The sequence below is a fragment of the Fusarium coffeatum genome (genome assembly GCF_003316985.1).
Source record: "Fusarium coffeatum strain FIESC_28 chromosome Unknown BRIP53273_contig_320, whole genome shotgun sequence".
Classification (NCBI taxonomy): Eukaryota; Fungi; Ascomycota; class Sordariomycetes; order Hypocreales; family Nectriaceae; genus Fusarium; species Fusarium coffeatum.
In genome coordinates this window covers 1-20,939 of record NW_022158109.1, presented here as the reverse complement: position 1 = coordinate 20,939, position 20,939 = coordinate 1, and the positions used below count along the sequence as shown (strand labels likewise).

Genomic DNA, 20,939 nt, shown 5'->3' with positions numbered 1-20,939 from the left:
GCCGGATTCTTTGAACCAAAAAGAAAGGACTGGATTCCTTTGTCTCACTGCAAACTCGACAACCCTCGTACTGTTTCTTTTTTATTCTTGCTCGCAAACCTTGCTTGCTGGAACAGACTTTTAGCAAAGACTTGCCTCAAAAAGTAAATTGTTGTTGAGTCAGTGGCACGACGCTTTTGACAATCTCACTTATCACAAGACGTCCCACCTGCAGCAACTCATCATCACTGCTCTCTTGGATTCACTTATAAGCCACCAAAACCCGACACACCAAACAGACCTAGTCAAAGAATTGCTTGATCGAAAGAAAGAAAAAAATATCTAACAATGTCACTCTCACGCGCTTTCACTACTCGAAAGGCCAAGAACGCCGAGATGGGGGATTCTCCGGTACCACATCGCAGCAACTCAGCCCGCGATAGACATCACGGTCCTGTCTTGCGACACCAGATTTCCGGTCCTATTCAGCTTGTTCACACAACCAACATGCTGTCCTATAACGCTCCCGATATCCCGTCGCCGCATGCTTCTCTCCGCAACAAGTCTTCACTACGATCTGTTGGTGAAGATTCCGAGGCTCCTTCAACTACCGAGTCAACTCCGCCTACGAGCCCGGATGTTTCTCCTGTGGAAGACTTCTCAGGACCTATGCCAAACCATCTATCAACTTACTTCTCGGTTTCCGACAAGCCTCATGTCATGCCGCCTGCCATGCCACCTGCCATGCCCAAGATTGTTGAGGCTCCCGCGATTCCTAAGCGCTCACCTTCCCACACCAAGCAGAACTCGTACGATGCTATCGCCCGCCAACGATCCGTCTCGCAAAGGTCCAGGGACTCAGAGAACTCCGTCTCCACAAAGGCTAGCTACACATTCTCCCGGTCATCGTCAACTTCCACCAGAGCTTCATCAGCATCATACGCCTCTGCCGGTCTTAACCAAAAGGCCCCTCCCATGCCTGTTCCTGCAGTTCCAACCTCTGTCCCAGCTCCTCCACCTTCTTTCCAGCAGCGAGCTCTCAAGGACTCTCACCCCTTTGGTCACGAACTAGCACAGGTCACCGAGCTCGCCGAGGAGTACAGCGCCAGGCCACTAAGCAAGGAGGAAGAGGAAGACAACCGATACATGAAGTCCAGGGGTCTGAACAAGCACAGTACCGAGGACTATCTCAGTGACGTTCAGAACTTGCTCCTCGGCTTCTTCCCCGAGGTGTCGCACGCCAAGCCAATTACACCACAATGGATCTAAGTGCGCACCACTGCCGAGATATCGGCCTCATTATTCAACAGTACATAATTGATAGACATTTTACGACCATGAAGGGAAGTCCTTGGCAGGACAATGGCGGACATGACTAAAAGGCACATACATACCAGTTGCTCCATGCAGCAGCATCTATTCTCTCATTACCACTTTTTTATTTTAGCACTCACGTCTGTCTCGGTTTGGATTGGTTTGTTTGAGGACAAAGGGCTACATGTCTGATTTCTAGGTGACCCCATATACCTATTTGGCTCAGACACTGGCAGTTGGGGCGTTTGGCAGGGCCAGGAAAGGAATAGGACTGGATCTGGGTCTGTTTACGGATGGAAGGACAGAGGATACCTTTTTTCTTCTTGATGGATGATTAATTGATTCTATCTAACGATTTGTTGTATCTAGATTCATACCATATTGAATCATACACACGAGCCTCGAACGGCATATTTTCTTTATCATAGCTTTCGTCCCTTTCTTGATAAAACCTATGTGCCGGCATGAAGATGGGATGTTATTTTTAAGTCAAGATGAAACTGCTGATCATGGTATTTACATGCTACAGTCCTGCGCCGATGCAATGGGTTCACCTCCAAGCATAGCATACAATGAAACCTGATGAAACTGCCCATCATTTCCCTACCCCAACGTTTATTTTCATGCGAGTCTTTCGCATATGCGTATAAATTATTCCTGCCTCTTGACCCCTGGCGATGCAACCAGGGCCGCTGCAGGATCGGAAACACGCCTCAATTTATGTCAAACAATAATCGATATTAACAAGGGGGCGGAACCTGGCGAGGACAGAAAGCTTGTCACTTTAAGTTTTAGGTTACGAGTTCACGTACAAACTTTTTCGCCTTGATTTTTTCTTTCTTTGAGTTTTCTCATCTCGTTTTGATTCATATCACTCACATCTGTTGAGACTTTTACTTTGCAGACGGTTGAATGTGGCGTTTGGGTTTTGCTGTGACGCGTCTGGCTTCAAACTTTGCTTCCAAGGTAAGGAGGTGGAAATTAATCCACAGTTAAATCCATCGATGCTTTGCATGTGCAATTGCGTGATTTTGAATGGGAATAGTGTTTGAGTTATAAACTCAATTGTGAGGTTGGCGTAGAGAAGAGTAGCGCCCAGATCTTGTTGGTGAAGACTTCATGGAAATATAGAACAACCACCTGAAAACAGAGAAACAGTCTACTGTCTTGATAAGTTTATCGACGGAAATATTCTCGAATTCATTTAAGTCTCAGCCATACTCTTATTTTCCGGTGGCTTGACTCGTTATCGGCCTATTTTGGTGATGTCTGGAATGCTTGGCTTAACCTAGAGCTCTGAAATCAAACATTATTCCAGCCTTATGTCCATTTACAATCATGAAACACCACGCCAAGAACGACTACTTCCTACCTTATTTCCATCTCAATGAAATACGCACCTCTAAGTCAGAAAGCGATAGTAAACGCTCTTCGCGGCCAAACATTGCGGTTACCGGATCTCAACAGCCTCTTCCGATCATGGCCAGACCACAAGCCTAAATTGAACCGCCACCATGCCCACGTGAAGCCAATCGTCGACCAAGCGCTTGATCGCATGGCCATTAAATACCCTCTGATCGCCCGTCGCAAAACAGATGACATCGCCAGCTTCGCCTGCTTATGGTATCCTCAGGCCTGTAAGCTGGATATCGAAGCCCTGGCGCTCTACTCGGCGTGGCTGGTGTGCTGGGATGATGCTGTTGATGCTAACGAGGGCGATCTGGCGGCTGACTTTGCGCATGCGAAGCATTGGAGACATCAGACCATGAGCATAGTGAATGATGCTTTAGGTCTTGACGAGAAGCGCGTGTCTGGAATAGACGGTGATCCGATCAACGACGTATTTCGCGAGTTCGGATTGCGTATCGCTTTGACGACGACAAGAGGTTATCGACAAGTCTTACGTGATGAGATACAGCTCTTTGCTGACAGCTGTGCGGCTGAGCAGCAACTGCGCCTGACTGGTCGCGTGCCTGACTACGAGTCGTATATGAAGCTCAGGATCGGCACAGTAGGTGGCAGGATGCTTTGCAGTCTTGTTCCGTATGCTACGCATGACACGATACCACCCGCACTAAGAACCAGCTCTGAAATCGATCGACTATGGACGCAAGTGTGCGTTCTGCTGAGCTTGTTGAACGATCTACTATCGTTGAAGAAGGAACTGCAGACAGGTTGTGTTATCAATGCTGTTGCTGCTATGATGGAGCCAGGCATGCCGTTGGATACAGTGGTTGCTGAGTTGGAAGCAAGAATGAGAGTGGCAGTTAAGGAATTCGACGATGCTGCAAGCGAACTGATCCAGAAGGCGAACTCGAGTCCCTATGCTGAGAGATACATCAACGGATGCCGTTATATCGTCACGGGCACTCTTGAGTTTACGTGGGTAAAACACCCAAAGCCTCTTTTTAGCATACTGACTCCCTACAGGCTAACGTCACCAAGATACAACATATCGAAGCTCATCCAAGACGACGGATCATTAAAAATTACTCTCTGATTCTATTTGGTAGACAGTATTCGTCGATGTTTATACCATATCCAACTAACTATAGGGATTTTGGGGTTAATGTATAGGCGTGAAAGAGGTTATTGTTCATGCTTCTGTTCCCCCACAGTCTTCACAAGATCTGTGATGGTAACAATCTTGTACCCTTGCCGCTTGAGTTCGGGGAGAACAGTACGCAGCATTGGTGCAGTCCATGATCGTCGATCGTGGCAGATAATGATGGCTCCTGGATGGGCCATGCTCAAGATATGCTTTGCATTGGTGTCAGGATATGGTATTTGAGGATCATGAGGGTAGACGCTTCCTAGGGTGATACGGAAGCCCTGGTTTCCTAGCACATCGCGCATTCGCCTGTTGAATATTCCGGATCCAGGGCGGAAGTAGTTGTTGGGCAGAATCAAATCGTTGGCCGCATATGCTTCTGTCAACATATCTTTGACAGTATGGACTTCCTCGAGCAGCTTCTCGTTGCTGAGTGACTTGGATGGCTCATCGTGCATAGCATGGTTGCCCAGCTCATGACCTTTCTCGACCAATTTGACAAGAGTACTCTTGCGCCCCTCGACTTGAGACCCTATTACAAAGAACGTGGCATGAGCTTCGTTCTCCGCCAGAATCTGCATGATTTCGTCGGTATAAGCGGACGGTGCATCATCGATTGATAGGGCGATGATCTTTTGGTCGGTCGGTATCTCGAAAAGAACATCGGGGTACTTCCTTCGAAGCCAATTGATAAGGTATCTTGGAGGCTTGTAGACGCAATAGGCTGAGTAGAAAGGGATGATCAAGAGGCCTACGAGGGCGATGAGGGCAATTAGGGTCGCCATGCGATTTCGCCTAACCCTACGCCGTAGCTTGGTGGGCAGACGGAAAAGGGAGAGTCGGACCATTGAGGGGCATCTACTGGTGGGTAGTGCTCAGCTACGGCCGCAAGTCCGAGACGACGAGATTCCGAAGCCTGCACATGCTCCCTCCGGAGTAAAAAGAGGAAAAGAGGAGGTTGGCGATGATGGTGTTGGTGTTGAGACTTGGATCAAGCAAGGGTGCGAAAAGGGGACCATGGAAGGGATGGATCATGGCGCCTCATGTTCGCTACGGCAAGGACCCGCAGTCTAGCTGCGCTTCCCGCGTCTGTTTGAGCCATTCAGAGAGGCGCGGTAACTGAAGAGCCGTGCTTTTGGCGCGGCTTAGCCAAACGTTTTTCAGGGCAGTGACCCACTTTGAAGGTTCTAAAGGTGGACACAGGGCTGAGATCCAGCACTGCCCGGTGGCACAGTCCCAACATCCCAGAATCAAGAAGCGCAGCACACCAAATAATAGCATTCCATGACGTCTTTTGCACATTTTCGAGATTGGCGAGACTTTACAAGCGCGTAACCTTGTTCCTCATCCTAATTTGAGTTGCTGTGCAAGCGCGATCCAGCCTTGTGGATCTTGAGCAGTTGAGCCGCATCCTCGGTTCGAGGTCCCCGAGCATCGAAGCTCAGTGGCTGCATTGGTTCTTCGGGATGGCTAAACTATTTGGTCGGTTGTTTGAGATCCGTCGGGAGGCGCCTTATCCGTAAGATTTGTTTGTGTTTTGACTTTGTTTCGACCGAGACTTAAAGATGACTGAACTTTGTCGGTCTTTAAACCTCCAACAGTGATAACGCGACACAACAACGGCTGAATGTGCATGCAGTTATGGATTGAGCGAAGGTGTATGTGACTGAGAACTTGTCCATTTTGAGTGAATTATGCCTCAAACTAGCTAAAGGTCTGGTCGTAATGATTCTCAATCAATAGTTATGTCGTAGATCTACGTCAGAGGTTTACGAGTCTGCCTGACGACGGACCAGAAGCTCGAAACATCTCACGATGGTGTATGGAGGAACAATCCAGGCTCCCTCTGGCGTTGCGGCAAAACAGCCTCATGTATGCTCGTGTGACGTCCTAATCCATGAATCCCTAGCCATCACGCCCAATTGAACCCCGTCATTGGCTGCGCATAAAGATGATGCCCGAAATGTCAATTACCCTCTGTCCAAAGATGATACCGAAACAAGACAAGAGCCCTTCGGCGAACAGCGAGAAGTGACGTCTTGTTCTGTCCCCTGTAGAGACCCTATAACTCTAGGCCGTTTGTAGGTAAGCTTGCTGACTCTTCCAGGGGGTTTTCCTTCTGCACGGCCACCCTAACCAACCCCAGTACACAGGACCCTTGGTTCCCGAAGCGCGCTTATTTATGATTGGCTAGAAAGTAGCGGCCTCCCGGCATGCCCGCGAATAGGAACTTCAGCCACAACCGCAACTCTTGGATTAGATAGAGGCATCCCATGATAGAGGTTGAGTATAGCAGTCATGATGAATATATATACACAAATCAATCTGGATGAAAGAATGTTTCGAATATCAACACATCGACTCAGTTCACAGTATTTCACAATTCATCTGATTCTTTGTGTTTCTTGCTATTAAAACAGCATTTGATACTGATCGACTCTCACTTACACGCAACCAACCAATCATCGACCTCGACTCAACCAACAATCATGAGCCGCCGACAGGATCCCGATCAACGGCAATACAGCCAGAACTACTACACAGACAGCTCTAGAAACTGGAGCGAGGAGGCTGTTCGAGGTAGCTGGGACTCCAACTACCAAAGAACAACATCAGCCAACACATCCCCAAGAGATCAGTCTCAACAATGGACCAGACCAAGTCCTCAGGCTTATGATAGACGACAAACGATGGTGAACCAATGGCTCGGACAACAGTATCAGCACCAGTACAACCATGACCCTTCGGCCGCAGCAGATGCTGTATCCGATTTCACAACTCCTACTACTTCACCAGCTTTTAGCGACTCTCCTACATTCCCTTCTCGGACTCATGATGCGCCGGCGTATCAAACTCACGCTATAGCTAATGACTTTCTTGCACCACCTTCAAGAACTTCGGTGCAATATCGTCAGCACGATAACCAATATCACAACGGAGCTGCTTCATCATCTCGGGGATCAACGACATACAACCAATCAGCGGATTATCGACACATGGACTATCGATCTTCTGACCAAGACCTTCGAGGCGTTGGGTCCTTTGCAGACAATGGCCGATCTCGGTATGTTTCAAGTTGTAAGAATGTTCAAATAACGCTAACATTTCTCAGTCGAGAAGTTAAATATAAACCACTCGGTAATTGGTTCGGTCTCTGGTTACCTCCTACCGAGTGAAGGGGCCATATCATGATTAGAGATTCTACGACGACAATTTGATTCATTTTCTAAGCAACAATTGACGGAAATTCCTTTTCTGAAAACATCCACGACCAACAGCGAACAGCATATTTCTACTTTCAAACCAAAGGCAACGACACTTTTTTCCTTCCTCTCAATTTCCTTTTCCATTTACCTCCCCCATTCTCTTTCTCCCTCTCAACTTTTTCTTCACCTATCTCTGTCACCCCTTCCTCATTGAACGATCTCCTGAACTTTCGAGATGGACAGTCATGTGATTTCCTTGGGCTTTTCCTACATGTATCTGGCGGGACATTCTCACTCCTTGACGATGCATTGCATCGGTGTTCTCATACAATTCCCTGCCCCTTTCTCACAGTCATCTATATATTCTTAGATTTTCCTCATTTCATGTTCGCTGTACTTTTTTTTCTTTCTTGTGGAAGTTTCATTTCTATTTCCATTCTGTGATTTCTTTATTTCTCTACAGCTTGATTTCTATCTTTCTTTTCTAACGCCATGACATGAATGCTCCATCTAATATTTCCTTCTCGTCTTATGTTCTGCGTCTCTTATTCCTTTCTTAACGCCTCCAGGCCCTGAAGAAAATCTTGCTTCAAATCTTCGAGACCCTCGACACCAATGCTAACTCGTAGCAGTTTCTTATCAATCTTAGGGTCCGTCATAGCACGCCACTCAATAAGACTCTCAACGCCTCCAAGACTGGTAGCATGGTGAAAGAGCTCTAGCTTGGAAGGCAAACGCTTAGCGTGCTCTCCATCACGCAGGTAAATCGAAAACACAGGTCCGTAGCCGTTGGGCATCTGCTTCTGCAGCCAGCTTCCTTCGACAGAAGCTTCTGGCTGTAGACTGGCATGTTGGACACGCTCGACGAGGGAACCGACCACAGACGAGGAATCACGCTGTTGCTCGACCAGCCAGGCCACGAGGGCAGTAGCCGTAGCGCTCTGGCGCTGGACCCGGAGTTCCAAAGTTCGCAAGGAACGAATACCTAACCAGCCCTCGAGACTACCCATAACGGAACCAATGAGCATACGGTCATTAAGAAGAGAAGCTTCCCAGTCACTATACTTGCGGTTAATAGAGAGAGTACCGCAGAGCATATCGGAGTGACCGCCAAAGTACTTTGTCCCACTGTGCATTACCACATCCACATCGTACTGGAAAGGATCCTGTAGAGGTGGTGGTGCAAAGGTCGCATCAACGGTCAAGTAGGCGCCCACCTTCTTCGCCTTCTCCGCATACGCAGCCAGATCACGCGCTTCGCCAGTTGGGTTGAGAGGCGTCTCAACATGGATTACATCTCCTGGCTCGAGATCCTCGACGGGACAGTCAAGTGGCAGGACCTTGAGGCCTGTTAGACGGGTCATGATGCTGATGACGCCGTGGCAGCCGTGGTATCCATCCCCGATGGCGATACGCTTGGGGTTCAAGTGAACCAGCATAGCGTGGAAGGCGGAGAGGCCAGATGAGTAAGTTATGGTTGGGGCGCCAATGATGGATGTGAGAACAGCCTCGAGACGGGTGGTGTTTGGGCCAGTTGCTCGAGAGTAGACATGAGAGTCGAGAGGGTTGTTAGGCTGTATGAGTCAGTATAGGTTTATGCATCTTTATACGGATGAAAGCCATCATTGCAGTATCATGATATGTCTGAAGACCCAACTCATGATGGTGTTGGGGACTTTATGACATGTCGCAACCCAGATCCAGCACAAGAAGAGATCAGCACTCACATCGGTATTATCCCAGGCCCTCAATGCATCAGGATCGTCGTTGTACCTGAAAGTCGTGCTGACATGCATAGCTGGTGCAACAGCCCGATGCGACTGAATACCATTGTCGGCGTGAATGGCACGTGAAGCCAGTGAGAGCCCGGCAAGTTTATTATCAAGTCCAGCTTGAACTCCGGCAGTACCATCCGGAACGGAGGCGACGTCCTTTAGGTTTGTTGGAACTTCGTCAGAGGCCATGATATGAGATCTTTAAGTGGTGATGTTTAGTTGATTGACTGAGGTGAGGGGCAATTTTGAACCCTGGAACTAGTGAGCGCTTGATTGACGCAGTGCCGCTGGTGATGAATTTTGAAATACAAACTCGTTGGCCGACCACGGAGAATGAAGAAGCTCAAATACAGAAGATACAGATGTGAGTTCAGCTTGATTTAATAATATCGCCATCTTCCTCCGGCGCCCTCCGAGGTACAGGGCGGGGCGTCTATTCCCATTTGGCAATGGCAGCACGCAATTGTTAAGTGGGTGCAGTTACCGTCGCTATAAGTCCGTCATCGGCCTGTCTTTTTAACACGCCCTTTCTATTAGTAACTATCACGATGATTCTTGAATGTCATACTTCAACTTCGAGAGATAGATAGGTGCACGGCAACATATGTCTTTTCATTACCATTATGTAAGCCCATATTAGTCTTCCTTCGACAGACATGTATCTCTAGCACATGTTTGTTGGTTCATCTCGAGCGTCTCAACCAATTTCCTAATCCATAGGCGGCTCTTCGTACAATTCATTCAATCCAAAGTCGATTCTGCGACCAAGGTGTACCCAGCATAGTCTCGTAGCGAATGCATTTCTAGCATTATCGCAACCTCTTTAACCGTCAACGCCGGAAACATAAAACGAAAACTCCAGGTATCTCTAATACAACGTAGAAGGGTAAAATTTCAGCCCGTTATGAATTTCAGTGCATTTCCTGACCCTCGGATGAAACAGTGACCTTGGGCGGGCCATTGTCCATGGGTGTAAGCTCTGAACCTTGGCCGCTCTGAGCTCTCTTGCGACCATGCATGAGGAACCGAGAAACAGAAGGGTTGCTTGAGGCGTCCCTGTCGCGAGAGTCGGAGAACTTGGAGAAAAAGCCACGCTTCTGAGGCTGTGCCTGGGGCGCCGGCTGTTGTTGCTGCTGGTACTTTTGATCGTCTAGTCCGACATCTTCAAAGCCTTCCTCGGCTGTTGGGGGCTGCTCAAATGATCGCTCGACCGCAGATCTGGGAAGACGAGGAAGGCGAGCAGAATCAAGGCTTTGACGAGCTGGGAAATCGCCGTTAGGCATAGGCGACCGTGCAGAGATGTCCTGGCAATTGTGTTAGTTGTCTGCATTAAATGCCGAGTAGGTAGCTATGCGCATGCGGCGGCTAATAGTGGATTTCATACAAATGAGCGACGGTAAGAATCAAAAGACTCTCGTGAGATGGAGAAATGTTCAATGTCGCCAAAGCTGCTTCTCGTATCTGTCGAGTTTCGGGTCGAGAGGTACTTTCGGGGCCACTGGCCCTTCTCTTCGGTGGGGGATGGCTTTGCGACCGTTAGTTGTGGACTTTGATGGTTTGCGCACTGGCTGAATGGACTTACAGGAAGATAGACGCCACTGTCATTGACAACTGTTGCGCAAAGTCAAGAATTAGCCAAATTCTAGAGGTCTTGTGACGATATGCCGAATGCGCCGCTTCATGACTTGTTCCCCGCCATGAGAGCGGGATGGAAGGCCATGAGGGACGGCAAGCGACAAGGATCCTAAGACGTACCACTCATCTTGTATTCGCCATTGTCGCGACCCTGACTTCGGATGCTTAAAACAGGTTTGGACTTTGAGCCAACAGTGTCGACTTTCTCAAAACCCGGGGCAGTATCAGGACGTTGATTCTCATCTTGCACAACGACGCTACCAGGGCGACGAGCAAAAGGGTTGCGGATAGGCATGATGATAGATAAAGCGGTGGGCGTAACTTAGTGGTTGTTGTAAGAGAAGATGATGTCGTCGAGAAATATAGTCGAGGTGAGAGGTAGAGGTAGTTATTGAATTTTCTGTAAGGTGGATTCCTCGAAAGTATGAAAGGAAGGTAAAATCTGAAATCGAAGAAGGGAAGGAAGGAACAGAACGGACGGGAGTTCGGGGGCAGGCGCGATGTTTAAGTTAATTGACTTTTGGAGCCCGGGGAAGGCGGGATCTTGGAATTCAAGGACGGGACGTCTAGGATTGGGTGGGATCGAGCAAGAGAATTGGGACTCTTTGTTGTGGATCGATGGGGAACAGGAGGAGAGTGAGAGTGAGACTTGGCAATTAACTCTTTACAGTAATTGACTCGAGTGAGAATTGGCTACAATACTGTACTGTACCTTAGCACCAGGCGATATGCAGTACAGCTGGAAGTGGGTAAATAAACCGAATACGTGTGTGCGTGGCACCATCGAGTCGGGTCAAATCCTTTACTGTTGAGATGGTGTGAAACAAGCATTGAGAGAGTCAAGACTGGGCTGACTGGGTCGAACAAGTTTCCCACTTTAGGGGTTCTGTTCTGATAGAGTAGATATGTCTCACCGCATCTCAAGGGTCTTCTCATCAACTGTGATTTGGATTAAGAAAATAAGCGTCAAGTATATCTACACTAAACATGGCCAAGCAATGCTTCGTTGTCTGCGTGGCAGTACATCTCCAATAGTATACACAGCCATCTTCTCAGACGCATGTCAGCCGAGCATCGCCAGTTGTAGATCAGCACCGCACAAGCACAGCACTAGAGTCAGGTCCCAAGGTTGGGTTCAGGGACTTGGGATTGACACCTAGTATTGCCAAGACTGGAAGGGTCAGAGGCTTACCGTCATCGGTCCAGCAATCATGGTTGAGGATAATACACCCACAGCTTCAAACCGGGCGCATAATTAAATGCTCTACTGTAGCCATCGTGACAAGAAAGATCCGGGGAGTCCCTTTACCTCCGCGGCCCTGACAGTCTCCAATCTCCAGTCTGCTGCACTGTGAGATGGACAACATGCAACGGGCGGAACGGCACAAAAGACCTAGAAGCTGATCTGATCGACATCTCACCAACCAAGGCAGAGTCCCAGATTGGGGATACTAAGTTTGGATCTTGTTCCGTTCTGTTCAAGGGTTATCGCAGATATTGCAACGTCTGTCTCTGATCTAACCTTGGCTATGATGCTGATGAGGTTAAATTGATTTTCGGCTTCCTATGACGACTTATTGGTGGTTCCCTGATTCAGAACCAACCCAATCGACCGCCAAGACTTGGTTTCAAGTGTTCATTGATTCCAAGTTGGATGGTCGCTAAACCAGTGTCTTGATGTCAAGACTCTTTTTTCCCTTTATCTTCCAATTGGTTATCTCCTAATCTATCTATGCAGCCAGTAATTTAAGTGTAGGCGGTAAGAAGTCAACCACAGATGCCCTTATTCTTCTTACTGTCCGGGATATCCGAAGAAAGTGGATCGATTCTCAGAAAAAGTTGTCCCAGAAAGGGTCCGACCCGCCGATCCGGTCTTGTGTCGGAGTCCCACTAACACCCACCGGCCGACATTCAAGTCCCGGCTTTCCAAAATGCCGACGCCGATGGGCGCAGTAGCATGATTCGGGAATCTACGATTGGATGGCTAAATTTTATCAAGCTTTTTTTTTTCTTTTTCATTTGTCTTTCACCAGGACATATTTGGTAGAAGACGTCTTCATGACTCAAGAAAGACACCATAACGGCTCGTCTCGTCGCACCAAAATCACAGCACGTCCATTTACTAAGTCGGGATGTGTCGCTACCCGAAACATGTTTCGACATGTTCATATTACTAGAGTATAGTTTAGCAAGCTGTTTGCTTTGACTTTCTGTTATTTCTGTTTGGTGGTTCAACCCTGGTAGTTTTGTGTTTGATTGGCTGGAATAGCACTCGTCCTGAAGTCAAGCAACGACCGACTGACCTAAAGCCATATACTTGAGAACTGTCAAGAATCGATGTATCTATATTATGCACATCTTTTGTTGGATGGTGTTCTCTTCATGTAGTTCTAACTCTATTGAGTTCTTGGAATGTTGTCGCGAGTTTGGATCATTGCCGAATACTATGTCCTTGCTTCCACATCCAACCCATAGGAGGCAAACAACATCGATTGCCATGATTGGATAGATAGTCTTGTCCTTGTGTAATAAACTTGCGATTAGTTCAAGCCACTGTTCGCCAGCCAAGGAACTCTTCCATGTCTTATGCAGGTTCGCGTCTCTAATCTCGTATCGACATGCATCTTCCATGCGGAGGACGTTTCCCGTTTGCAGCCGCAGTACCTTATTATCGGATGGCATGTTTCATTTCACTTATAATATGAATAGAAACGCTCGTTTAGTGTACGCCAAGCCAAGGAAGTAATTGCTCTACCGATCTGTCAATATTATTTCCCGAGTGACACTGCCAATGGACGTCTCGCACCTGCCAGCAAACGAGCCACCGAATCAAGGAGGGAAGAAACTACCAGCATATTCATCGTACCTGTATTTTAAAGAGCAAGAAAGAATACCACGTGCCTTGATCTCAAGACTGAATCATGAGGCTTGCTGTTTGTTGGTTTCGTTTCTGTTTCCCCTGCGTCTATTCTTCTCTCATCGGCCGCTCATTTTTGGAACCTGGATTGCCATGCTACAATTTTGGTGCCTTAAACATCAGATTCAACCGAATGTTTTTTGAAAAGTCGAAGCATCGTCTTTCCTCTCTTTTCCTTTCTTTAGAACTTCCTTGCTGTTACCGTCCGTACCTCTTTTGGCCCGTCATGGGTGTCTTCTTTATAAGCTGGGATCTTTGGCAGGAGATGACTTTTGTAAGTGTGCATCGCCAATACCAATGCCTAATCATGTTGCATCGCTCCTTAATCATATGTGAAGTTTTAGCTGACTATATACTCCAAGGTTCTCGGTTGTTGTATCGTTCTTGTCTTCATCGCGGGACTTATCAAGCTGTGGTGGTCCAATCGCTCGATGCGCCGCCACGAAATCATAGACGAAGAGAAGCGAGCAAGGCTATCTCTCATGTCATACTGCGGTATCGCCAATATGCGAACTCCTGAGATCCCCTTCGGCATTCGTGCGTTACAGAGTGGTATTGAGGTGGAAGGCATTTGGATCTCACGGCCTAACTCGCCCGAATCCTGCCAAATCACACCTTCATCTACATTCGTCGGCCGACGTATAAGAATATCAAAAGGGAAAGGAAAGATGATCGAACTTATGTCTTCAGAGTGCGCGCCCTCGACATTCAAACCAGAGGACTCGCCGACTCGCTCAGTATGCTTAGGCGTTTCACAACAGGATGATGACATTACCTCAATAACGAACATACCGGACCACAAACCACCCGACAAGTCAAGTCATGTAACTGCTAAAGATCAACAATTCGACTGAATTACACATTGCGACAGCATTCAAGCCATCGGGTTTCCGTCGTAAATCCGTCGGACTGTTCCCGATTTGGAGTATTTCCCCAAGTCGGCAGCCAGATCTAAACGCCATTCGTTGATACAAACATTGGAGAAGCAACATTCAAACGGGTCTCCCGCGGGAAGGCAAATGGCTGTTCATGTATAAATACATAGATGACTCTTTTAATATGGATTTATTTCGTTTTCATTCCCTGCGTTCGCTTGGTTGCCAGCTAAACCAACGAAAACTACAGCAACTTAACCAAATAACTCGAGGGGTTGCGTCACTACAATGACTTCCCACGCTATACATGATATCGCAACTAGGGGGTTCGATGATGCCCAATTCTATGACACGCATCGGCCCTCTTACCCTCCTGCTGCTGTCACCAATATGCTTGGACGTCTTGGGCTCGAAGGCCAGTCAGGCGGCAAAATTATAGATCTCGCAGCCGGCACTGGCAAGTTCACCGAGCTCCTAGCTGCTAGACCAGAGAGCTACGAGATCGTGGCTGTAGAGCCACTGGATTCTATGAGGAACAACCTTGCAGCCAAGCAGCTCCCTAAAGTGGACGTTCGGCCTGGAACAGCGACTGATATGAAGCACGTGGGTGACGGGTGGGCGGATGGATGTACCATAGCTCAGGTAAGATATATATGTGGCTTGACATCTCGACTGATGAGATAGCTCGATTAGCAAGAACTGAAACTGACGTCAATAAGGCATTTCACTGGTAAGTCGTTGGCTCCTAGATAAAGGATATGATCTAACCAAGCCCAAGGTTCGCCAAAGAAGAATCGCTCCAAGAAATCCATAGAGTTCTCAAGCCTGGTACCAAACTTGGATTGATCTGGAATGTCGACTCATGTAAGTGCCTCCCAGAAACAGGCATCTCCTAGTTGACATTTCCCAATCTGACTGTGGCCCTAGACAACCAGCCTGAAGGTTGGCCTTCCCCCACGGGCTGGGAGAAAGAGTTGCTGGATCTAAACTTCAATGAAAAAGCGGACAACGAGCCCCGTTTCCGACACCAGGTCTGGATGCAGGTTTTCGAACGACAGGCCAAGGCTGAAAAGCCCTTTTTCTCGACACCCATAGAAACCGACAAGGTTCCGTGGTCGGTTTGGTTAACACCCGAGGCCTTGTGGGATAGATTTAACACCCTCAGCTGGAATGTACTCCGGGAAGGCGAGGAGCGTCGACTCTTCAGAGAGAAGTATGATAAGATCGTGAAAGAGGGTGGCGGCGAGTTCAACGATAAAGGTGAGATTGAACTTCATGGATGCACTTTCATTGTATGGGTGTCACGACTAGATGGTCCTTGAATTAGATAGTTTAAAGTGATTAGTTTTGCCATGAGTTTAGGCAAGATAAAGATGAATTTTCATTATGCATCAAACTTTCATGAGTCTGCTGAGATATACATGACTGTAAGAATTCGTTAGTTTGAGATACAACAGGAGGAAAACGTGTCAGTTGTCACTTACCGTTGTTTCCTCTCACAAAAGCGTCACCGTATTCCCTGCGCTTCTGACCGTTGACATACTCTGCTGTCTTTTCCAACGCAATGTTCATGTAGCCATCCACCGATTGAAGCTCGCCTATATATGTCAGTGAGGATCTCCTTGTCTATCGCGATCCTCTGCCGTAAGTCGGGCTGCATCATGACCAAAGACTTACCCTTGTAGACGACGCCCGAGTTGAGCTTGACAGTGACAGGGTTGCCGATGATGTCGCTGAGGAAGCTTGAAGGGTCCTTGCCCTCGCCCTGGGAAATGTTGTTGCCGTTCTCCATGGTGGCAGTGGAGGTTGGTTCAGTAAGGTTTGAGTGGTGGGAGAGGTTGGGTCGTTTGGTGGTTGATGATAATGGAGCTCAAGCTTGTGGGGTTGGTTGTTTGGTGGTGTAGTCAGAAAGATTGATGCCTCGTTGCGCTGTTAAGGCTGGACCACAAGCGCGCTTAGTCGCACTGTGGAATCCTTCGTCCGCTGTGAGGTCGCCTAACAACCCGTTACAGCGGCACGTAGCGAGGGGTATTTTAGCGATTCAACCTGCCCGGAGTTGCTATTTCCTCTCCTAGTAACCTCCACAAACCCACTCATATCCCCTGCAAGAAATAAATGAGTTTAAGTGCCGCTTAACCTCACATAAAGCGACCGAACTATTTTGTCTTACCTGCTTTTAACAGTCGGGTTGCTCAACACCCTGACAGCGCGTTGAGTGCATCGCGCCTGCGGTTCACTTTGTTCTTACTTAAACCTAACCACCAACGCAACTACCTTGTGTCGCACAAAGTGCATCCTTCAGTGATTCATCAACCATAAAACAAGATTTCAGACTTGCTACTTTTCGCATCTCGTGCAAGCTAACCAGGGATTTGACGCAAACATGAAGAAACTTCCTTTCAAGCCTACTGCGCTGCGCAAGGCTGCCCCGAAGCCGTCGCAGCCAGAAGAGGCAAAGGAAAGTGACGATGACGGTCTAGCTCTCTTTCGCCGTCGAAAAGAGATGGCTCCTATTATGGCCGCTGACCTGGAGCGACGCTTGAAGAAACGTCGCGCCGCTGAGGAGGAGGAAGAGCGTCGACGACTCCAGATTACGGGAGAGAAACGAACGCGCGATGATTCTGAAGATGCTAAAGACTCCGAAATCCCCAGTCAAGGTGAACCCAGCAACGCCCACGAAGGCCCTTCATCTGCTCAACTAAATAACGAGACTCCCATTGCTGAGCCGGCTTCGACACAAGATGGACATGATCAGACCAGGTTCGCATCTCTACTTCACAACTTAGGACCACCCTCTGACCAAGCCAGTGAACTCGTAACTCCTCCTCCCTCCAAGCGATCAAGACTCGACTCAAACTCGACTCAGAAGCCGATGCTAAGTGCGCAACTCGACGACGACGATGAACACGACCCTTTCCCCGATGCATCGCCAACCCCAAGAGCGCGCCCACAGCCTAGTTCCCCAAGCCCGATCAGAAGCCGAAGGCCAGAGCCCACGTCGGCACAAAACCAAGTCGTGCAGTCCATCACAATCGATTCAGACTCGGATGACGAGGTGAGACCAACCCAACCGATAAAGCGACGGAGTAGCAGCATCGAGGCCTCTACAAAGTTCCTCAAGGAGACTACACCACCAGTGGTTGCAGAAGAGGATGATGAATTTGCGGAATACATTCGAAAAGCTCAGGAGAATCGTGCCCGCCAGCAAGCTTTACAGTCCCCCGACACGAATGCATCGCCAAAGAAGGAGTCTATCAGCGTCATGATTACCAGTAGTATACCCAATTCTGGCACCTTGGTGGCCAGATTTTTGTTCGACAAACAACTCCGTGTTGCACGCAACGCATGGGTATCGCACCAGCGAAAAAAGGGTCTGCAACTCAATGCCGATGACATTATCCTCACGTGGCGTAGAACCAAAATTTACAATACTTCAACCCTGAATGGTTTGGGAATTCGACCTTGTGGTAATGGACGGGTGGAAGCTGACGGTCTTGGCTCTGCGGGATTCAGCAACAACCGGTCTGTGGTACATATCGAGGCCTGGACCCCTGAGCTTTTCCAGGAAATGGAGCAGAACGAGGAGCTGCAACGCAGACGGGATGCAGGTGAACTCTCTGACGAGGAAGAGCCCCAGCAGGAGGAAAGGGAGAGATTTATAATCACGCTCAAGGCTCGAGATATCCAGCCGCTTGAGTGTAAGGTCATGCCAGAAACAACTGTTGACACCCTGATCGCCGTCTTCCGCAAACAACGCCAAATCGGTCCCGATAAGGAGGTGTCCCTTTGGTGGGATGGCGATCGCCTTGAAGAGCACATCGAGATGGAACAGGCCGAGATCGAAGAGCATGATACTATCGAGGTGCACGTTCAGTAACTCATTTTCAATTACGGCTGTGATTTTAATTTTGGAGGACATTATGCTCGTGGCAATGAATGAACAATGGGGGCTGGCGCTCTAAGGATATGATACCCATGAATACAACTTTGAATTCTCGTTATGACACTTCGAGAAACATGTCGCATGTGTGACATAATACGCTGAACATTTGAATCTAAGCGAATCTATTGTCGCCTCTATAATATAACCGGCCCAAGCCATCTGTGTGACTACAGGGCGTCTTCCTATAACGCCTCTATTCCGACAGGCCGAACCGGGCACCCTTTGCCTCGACCTTTTGGTATAACAGAATTCTCCTCCAGAAAAGCAAATATGCTCCCTTAGAATTGCACACGTTCTGACTGTCCGCCCGCAGTGACAGTTCGAATGTCATGACCTGGTATAACCCAACCCCGTACTCCGGAAATGCCAATTAAAGATAATATAACAAGATACTAACCACCCGATTCCTTCCTATACTTTATGGTTCAGCTCTGGCTTCGCAAAGCTCTAATCGATGAGGAGCCGCATGCCTGATGGAACAGACTTTGGAGAAATTGTGTCAACTTTCTTCGTTGTAACGGGAGATGAAGGTCTAGTAGAGGCATTCTTGGCCTTTGACTGTGTGAGAGTAGAATTTTCATCTGAAGCACGCGTTTTTCGCTTTGCGGGGACGCGTGATGCAGGCTTCTTCGCCTTGTCCTGGTTTGCAACATTTTTGACCGTCTTGAAAAGTTCAACTGCTGGGGCGACGGGTTTGGGTTGAGCAGGCTTTCTCCCGCGTTTGCGTGGCTTGGGGGCTGACGTAGCAGGTGCCGATGATTGCCCACTGAAAGAAAGCGTGCTCTGTTTCTTTGCAGGCTTTTTGGCTGCTGAGATTTTAGGGCTTGCATTCGGAGTAGGGATTCCTTGGGCCTGTTCAATTTGTTTTGGTTTGGCCGTGGCCTGCTCTTCAACGTCCTCGTCCGCTGAGGGAGAGCTTGCTGGAATGCTGATCTCAAAAGTCGTCTTGTTGTTAGCAACACGGTCTTCCAATTTGAGATCTTCATCCTGAGTAAGCTCGAAATTGTTGCCTATGTCGAAGTCATACGGCGTAAGGTTGGCAACACGAGCGACTTCGTCGCATTTCGATCGCACCACAATATCCCAGCAGTTCTTCAAGTCAACCCCCTTGGGCTCGTCGTCCACATTGATCCAAATAGCCATACCATTTTTTCGTCCTCGTGTGACTTGGCACATTTCCCTAACGAGTCTGCGGGTTCCAGGGACCTTGAGAGTGGTACCGACGACCACAACAGCATCAGGGCGCGCCTTGAGATCTGCGCTAGAAACGTTTCCGATAGCTTCCTCGTCGGGGTTGTATTCGTTATAAAGCACAAATCGCGGTCGTAATCTTCCAATGCCATGGCTTCGTTTTCCCGCATGAGCTGTTCGGACTTCGTCAAGATCTTTGCATGTTGGGCATAGGGGAGCCTTTGGACCATTGAAAACCTCGCCATCAAAATCCTGGAGACTGCTGCATTTGGTGCAAACCATTTTTTGGAGGCCACCATGTAGCTGAACAGTGGTAGGCCAGGGGGCCTTAGGGGGGAGAGGCACTTCAGTCTTCAAGGGCTCCATTGATGTGTCAATACAATCGATGTTCTGCGAGTAGAGGCGTAATAACCGGCCCTCATTGGCCAAGGATGCTAGTAAGTGGTGAAACGGTGTAGGTTGGGCAGATTTGGTCATTGCAGCCATTTCTCTGACCATGGTGTGAAAGGATTCGGTGGTGTCGTCGTGTTTGTAGACTGAAGCGTCGAACAACTGTTTACCGGAGCCTTTTAGGTTGTGTTGGGTTTTCACGCTTGCGAATAAGCCAGTGGACGACCGAAAGTCTGGAATTCCAGCCGAAACCGAAATACCCGCGCCAGCAATGACAACAATCTTCTTCTTTTTGCTCAATGTGTCGATGAGCCTTTGCTGGTTACGTTCATCCTCAGCGGTCCAATCATTATGTGACTTCATAAGATCCAAGTACTCGGTTGTACGTTCTTTTGGTGGGGAGACTCGGCGCTTTTTGGCAGGCGGAGGGCCTTGAGAAGAGGCATCGATTGGTTTAGCGACAATTTCGTCTTCGGACGGGAGGTCGGACATCTTAGCGGGTGAATAAGGGCCAGAGATGGTTGTTGAGGGTGAGGGATAGCGTTTCGTAGGGTCGGACATGGTGGGCGACGAAGGCGCGGATGGTGTTTTAGAAAGGGTGGAGAGCGGCGACGAGAGTGTTGAGTTTTCTCCGTTAGGGACGAAGGACGAAGGACTCGACGGACTCATTGTTGGCAGGTAGAATTTGCTCCTCGTCGAAGCAAAGACGTAAGAGCGAGAAGGAGGCGCAAGGCTGCCTGTAGTCGAGAAACAGGCAGGGCGAAGGGAAGAGACGGATGTTTGCTCCAACTAATTGCACATGATTGCAATTAAAAAAAGAAAAGCCGTAGGGTGAAGAGTTGGTTGTGTGAACTACCTCGAGTCAGGATAGAAGGAAGAGTGCACAGCAGAAAGTATGAAGTGTGGATGAAAAAGCCCGGGGGTACGTATTAGTAGTCGTGGTTTAAAGAGAAAGAAAAGACGGAAAATGTATGTATGTTCCGAGGGCAAAAAGAGAGCGAACAATCAATGGTTGACCTCAACTCAAAGCGAAAGTGCGGGTTGTAAGAGGCAAAACAGAACAAGGCAAGACGATGCAAGGCCAATGCAAGGTCAAATTCAACCGGGGGTGGGAATGACGAAGAGTTGCAGTCCAGTCCCAGAAAGCGGGTTTCGGGGGGGGG

General features: G+C 48.5%; 10 protein-coding genes across 10 annotated transcripts; 5 read left to right on the top strand and 5 right to left on the bottom strand.

Annotated features, from left to right (window-relative positions):
- Window positions 1–327: 327 nt before the first annotated feature.
- On the top strand, window positions 328–1,248 carry FIESC28_10507 (uncharacterized protein; the record flags this gene model as incomplete). The annotated part of the gene is made up of 1 exon (XM_031164638.1): window positions 328–1,248. One exon carries the CDS (start codon window positions 328–330, stop codon window positions 1,246–1,248), a length of 921 nt encoding a protein of 306 aa, XP_031011283.1.
- A 1,432-nt stretch (window positions 1,249–2,680) lies between these two features.
- On the top strand, window positions 2,681–3,793 carry FIESC28_10506 (uncharacterized protein; the record flags this gene model as incomplete). The annotated part of the gene is made up of 1 exon (XM_031164637.1): window positions 2,681–3,793. The coding sequence occupies one exon, from the start codon at window positions 2,681–2,683 to the stop codon at window positions 3,791–3,793; it is 1,113 nt and encodes a 370-aa protein (XP_031011282.1).
- Window positions 3,794–3,882: 89 nt separating this feature from the next.
- On the bottom strand, window positions 3,883–4,692 carry FIESC28_10505 (uncharacterized protein; the record flags this gene model as incomplete). Its single annotated transcript, XM_031164636.1, has 1 exon — window positions 3,883–4,692. One exon carries the CDS (start codon window positions 4,690–4,692, stop codon window positions 3,883–3,885), a length of 810 nt encoding a protein of 269 aa, XP_031011281.1.
- A 1,641-nt stretch (window positions 4,693–6,333) lies between these two features.
- Window positions 6,334–7,020, top strand: FIESC28_10504 (uncharacterized protein; the record flags this gene model as incomplete). The annotated part of the gene is made up of 2 exons (XM_031164635.1): window positions 6,334–6,908; window positions 6,957–7,020. 2 exons carry the CDS (start codon window positions 6,334–6,336, stop codon window positions 7,018–7,020), a joined length of 639 nt encoding a protein of 212 aa, XP_031011280.1.
- Window positions 7,021–7,595: 575 nt separating this feature from the next.
- On the bottom strand, window positions 7,596–9,014 carry FIESC28_10503 (uncharacterized protein; the record flags this gene model as incomplete). Its single annotated transcript, XM_031164634.1, has 2 exons — window positions 7,596–8,624; window positions 8,778–9,014. 2 exons carry the CDS (start codon window positions 9,012–9,014, stop codon window positions 7,596–7,598), a joined length of 1,266 nt encoding a protein of 421 aa, XP_031011279.1.
- Window positions 9,015–9,736: 722 nt separating this feature from the next.
- FIESC28_10502 (uncharacterized protein) lies at window positions 9,737–10,755 on the bottom strand (the record flags this gene model as incomplete). Its single annotated transcript, XM_031164633.1, has 4 exons — window positions 9,737–10,129; window positions 10,210–10,350; window positions 10,408–10,436; window positions 10,581–10,755. The coding sequence occupies 4 exons, from the start codon at window positions 10,753–10,755 to the stop codon at window positions 9,737–9,739; spliced, it is 738 nt and encodes a 245-aa protein (XP_031011278.1).
- A 2,848-nt stretch (window positions 10,756–13,603) lies between these two features.
- Window positions 13,604–15,574, top strand: FIESC28_10501 (uncharacterized protein; the record flags this gene model as incomplete). Its single annotated transcript, XM_031164632.1, has 6 exons — window positions 13,604–13,651; window positions 13,740–14,191; window positions 14,576–14,894; window positions 14,972–14,982; window positions 15,031–15,116; window positions 15,180–15,574. 6 exons carry the CDS (start codon window positions 13,604–13,606, stop codon window positions 15,572–15,574), a joined length of 1,311 nt encoding a protein of 436 aa, XP_031011277.1.
- A 77-nt stretch (window positions 15,575–15,651) lies between these two features.
- FIESC28_10500 (uncharacterized protein) lies at window positions 15,652–16,044 on the bottom strand (the record flags this gene model as incomplete). Its single annotated transcript, XM_031164631.1, has 3 exons — window positions 15,652–15,677; window positions 15,737–15,850; window positions 15,930–16,044. 3 exons carry the CDS (start codon window positions 16,042–16,044, stop codon window positions 15,652–15,654), a joined length of 255 nt encoding a protein of 84 aa, XP_031011276.1.
- Window positions 16,045–16,635: 591 nt separating this feature from the next.
- FIESC28_10499 (uncharacterized protein) lies at window positions 16,636–18,129 on the top strand (the record flags this gene model as incomplete). Its single annotated transcript, XM_031164630.1, has 1 exon — window positions 16,636–18,129. The coding sequence occupies one exon, from the start codon at window positions 16,636–16,638 to the stop codon at window positions 18,127–18,129; it is 1,494 nt and encodes a 497-aa protein (XP_031011275.1).
- A 513-nt stretch (window positions 18,130–18,642) lies between these two features.
- Window positions 18,643–20,337, bottom strand: FIESC28_10498 (uncharacterized protein; the record flags this gene model as incomplete). Its single annotated transcript, XM_031164629.1, has 1 exon — window positions 18,643–20,337. One exon carries the CDS (start codon window positions 20,335–20,337, stop codon window positions 18,643–18,645), a length of 1,695 nt encoding a protein of 564 aa, XP_031011274.1.
- Between the last annotated feature and the right edge of the window lie 602 nt (window positions 20,338–20,939).